The 4,010-nt window shown below is 42.3% G+C and overlaps 1 protein-coding gene across 1 annotated transcript; it reads right to left on the reverse strand.

Annotated features, from left to right (window-relative positions):
• Window positions 1-1,093: 1,093 nt before the first annotated feature.
• On the reverse strand, window positions 1,094-3,887 carry FOMMEDRAFT_100336 (serine carboxypeptidase). Its single transcript, XM_007261098.1, has 14 exons — window positions 3,780-3,887; window positions 3,465-3,727; window positions 3,280-3,417; window positions 3,059-3,207; window positions 2,841-2,971; window positions 2,677-2,787; window positions 2,506-2,605; window positions 2,427-2,451; window positions 2,268-2,358; window positions 2,078-2,195; window positions 1,960-2,020; window positions 1,531-1,903; window positions 1,364-1,460; window positions 1,094-1,296 (listed from the first exon to the last, which is right to left on the reverse strand). The coding sequence occupies exons 2-13, from the start codon at window positions 3,566-3,568 to the stop codon at window positions 1,392-1,394; spliced, it is 1,470 nt and encodes a 489-aa protein (XP_007261160.1). The 5' UTR covers window positions 3,569-3,727; window positions 3,780-3,887; the 3' UTR covers window positions 1,094-1,296; window positions 1,364-1,391.
• Window positions 3,888-4,010: the final 123 nt, after the last annotated feature.

Here is a 4,010-nt window from a genome sequence, read left to right on the forward strand (position 1 = left end):
CGTAAGTACTGGGACGAACTCGCGAAGCAGGGGAAGAAAGAGCACGAGGAGATGAATACCCACGGTACGTCTATCAGTTGTTGTGATTTGATAAGGTAGTGATACTTTTGCTCCTATCATAATGTATTAATATTATGTATCGTTGTTAGTAAAGAATAAAATATTTAAATAAAATATATATTGTATAATAAGCCATTCAGATAAGATATAAGCTGTAAATTAACTTATATAAGGATTATAAGATAGCATAAGAAATATTATGCCATATCAAAAGAGGGGTGCAATATATACCATTATAGACTTTCCTAAGAACTATAATTCTTATATCCCTATTGTAAAGACATGTAATGTTTATTAATTCTCATAATATAAATCTATCTTATTACAACCTTATAGTATCTTTTATATATCTTATCCAATGAGGGGTGCAATAAATGTCATTATGGATAATATTGTTTTTTTACATATTTTAGATACATATAAGAGTATATAATAATTTTGACTTTCTCCTGACGCGGGTGTATAAACATTCAGGATCAATTCAAAGACACCCTTTGCTATACAAAGTGGTTAAATCCTCGTCTTCCATCCCCTCCAACCTCTATCAAAAATAGTCGCAAACTTCATCATTGGCAACTAGCTTCTAGACCATTTTCCAAGCGAATTATATGGTATTCTTTCTTGCCTGAGCAGTCCTTCTGAATGCCCTTTTTGTAAATATGATATGCCATAATATCGCCTCAAACAGGAATAACTTCCCAGTCTCTATCACCTGTTCCTCTCGAGCTTGACATTTTCTCCTTTCTGTGACAGGCTCGCAAAATCAATTCTTGAGATTTACTGTAACTAGACAGAAATGTTGGAGGGTTGGAACGGTGGTGTGGAAAGATGCATTACATGTATATATTAGAATCATTGCAAACCAGAGCGTCGCGTTCTTTTCCCTGCCTCTCCCGAAATTGATAATCAATCCTCACTAATGGATAGCCTTAAGCTTTCTAATGGTAGAGATATAGAAGTTGGATAGATATTCTGTTAGAACCGGGCTGTGGAAGGACGTATTTCAGGTGCCCATTAGCTTAGTCAGCATCACCTTGAACATGTGCGGTCTCGACGTTGGCCCTCTTCGACTTCCCCATTACCCGCGGTTCATGATGAATCTGCAAACATGTTTGCAAAGACTTATTTTCTGCCATCATATACAGCATATAATATAGGGAATGTGTAGCATTCATGTTGTTCCTTCGTAATCTCGATCATCCGTTCGACTGCGTAAAATGGCATAACTCTGTTTTTCTGCAGGCGACAAACCTAATAGTATTAGTATTAATTTACAAAGAGAGAAAACATTTCCCTCCCTGACCTCAATTCACATCTTGAATAAGCTAGACTCAGAGAGGCTTGTCTGCCAACCAGCGCTGTAACATCGCCAGTGACTCCACCGGTTTATCATGCGGTGCCTACATTTAAACAAAGTTCATTAGAAAAACGGGTTCCAAGCAATCGGACCTGACGAGAATATACACTTACAAGATGACCAGCAGCGTATATAGTGGCAAATGAAAAATTTCCATATGTGCGTGTCTTACCAGCAGGGCTATCATCTACAAACCATTCCTGCAGAGGAATACCTGAGAATTCAGACCTTCCGGGCCAGTCCAAGTCCAGCGTCCACCGCTCATTTCCCAGCCAATTACAAATGAAGTCATGTGTGCCCGCATATATTAGGACCTTGACGCCGCGTGCAAGTAACTCAACAACGTATTGCTTCGAGTCATGCGTTTTGTCACCGGCAGCCAAGAAGGCTGAATTGACGGCCCGAGCAATGGTTGAGAAATTCATTCCCTTGTCGAGTCCGAGCGCTTTCTGAGTAGTCGCATTGTTCAGGAAGGCGGTGACGTCCCTGAGATGGAATTAATTTAGTCAGCCTGGACAAAATTGGATAAGTGAAAGCATTACCTGTCTTCTGGATAACAGTCTAAAGCATCGCATTTCATTGTCATGTCATAAGGATTGTATCCTTTCGGAGGCATTCAGTTTTGCGCGAGGTACATATAGAAACGACAAGACCTCTGACCTGCAGCGTTGTAAGGCGCCATGAGCTCATTTGTACAAAAGGTGAACGCAGAAGAGCAGTCAATCAAGTCGAAATGATCAATGCAGGCTTCCTTTTGTTGCTTCTCACAGCGAGGAAGCTTAATGAGAAATAAAAATCAAGCCACTAGCCATTATTATTTAGATAATGGATGGAAGGGAAGTGGGCCCACCCCTTGTTTCATGCGAACACACGTTGAAATGGGCTGCAGAGGCCCAATTCCCGCAGTTGTGCATTGCATGTCGTAATACGAGCGTAAATTACTAATTTTCGCCAACGTAAATCGACCCGCCCGCGTTAAGGTATTCTTGAAATTGAAAACGTTACGCACGTGAACCGATCAGTCACCCCATTCCCTACAGCAATGCATCAAACAACACGTATCTGTAGTAGAGAAGAAATGGACAAACCTATCATAACTGATTTAAGGTTAATCGGTTCAAAGCCTTTCTCAATCAGCAACGAATTTTGGTCATAAACGGCGGCTCCAAAGACCGGAAGATAACGTCCCTATCAGACGCAAGTGGAATTAGGAAACGTAGGACTCAATCGCAAAAATGATCCATGATGGAGGTACCCACACCATAAGATTCTCCGCTTAAATGGAAGTTTCTGCCCTTGAACCTGTCGAAAGTCTCGAAGAATACGGCCACGAAAGCGGCGATATCCTGTGCAGCTTCTTCAGTCGTCGACTGCAAATATGGTGAATAACGTGCAGAGGAGCAAATTTGTTTAAGGGACTCACAACTATGTCTCCAAGGTCATTATATGAGAAGCCAGTTCCGGTGGGTTGGTCAATGAAGAAAATATTTGCGTTCGTGTTCCAGGAGTATGGATTGTATTTTGTAGTATTGGGACTCGTAATCCGGCACGGACCTTCAGAGAAAGAGAGGTTAAGTGGGAAATGAAGGGGTTTAACACTTTGAAATCAGTCTGTTCTTGAAATTAACCAAGATTACAAACCAAGTTCCACAAAAAGACCGAGGGCGGAGGAGGCGCCTGGTCCGCCGTTTGTCCAGAGAAGGACATCATCTTCATCGGGGTTGCTTCTACTCTCAAAGAAGTAGAAGAAGAAATGTTTCGGACCAACATCAATATAGCCAGTATATGCACTGTGATTGGAAAATATCATTTGAGTATGAGCGGACGGACGCGCACGACGAAGTAAAGAGGAATTGACATACGCAATACCACCATCACAAAAGTCCGACTTTTTAATCCTTGCGCTCCTTCCTGGAAATGCAGGATGAGAAAAGCTAGTAAACGTATCTGTTGGGATCGACGAGAGCTGTAATGTTCGAACGCCGGACGCGCTATTAATACTACTACAATATCAATAACAGTACTTCCGGAAAGCAACGATTCGTACCCCTCAACTCGCTCCGCATCGCCTGACAAGAAAGTTTGTTGACTTTGAGCCAAAGCTGGAGCACACAGCACATATAATGCAACACATGGAGTGAACACCTTCATGGCTGGTTGAGCGTTGTTAGTGGGAAAGTTCCATGGGATTGTGGCATATAATGCGTCGGGCGGGCCGCGGAAGTCATATCTACCATCCACGTGAGGTTCGCATCGGTATACTGTCTTTATTTTAAGACCTTCGTTCACTTAGATCCACGTGGACGTTGTCTGTGACCAGCATTCACTCGAATCACTCGTCTCCAAACAGAACGCGCCTTACCTTCGTACGTACTCATTGGATGTGGCAACTTTCTCGGACCCGATTCGTTGGAATACACGAAGACAGTCAGCAGTCATATGTGCTCGAACAGTGGTACGCCGCATTTGGAGAGGTAAAACAGAGAACCGGTAGACAGGACTTTGAAGAACTTAAGATTAGAAGAAGGGAGGAGTTCAGAAAGTTTGACACTACTAACTAAATCACATGACTTATTGTCGAGGTGCCCCACAC

This window comes from Fomitiporia mediterranea (genome assembly GCF_000271605.1).
Source record: "Fomitiporia mediterranea MF3/22 unplaced genomic scaffold FOMMEscaffold_1, whole genome shotgun sequence".
Lineage (NCBI taxonomy): Eukaryota > Fungi > Basidiomycota > Agaricomycetes > Hymenochaetales > Hymenochaetaceae > Fomitiporia > Fomitiporia mediterranea.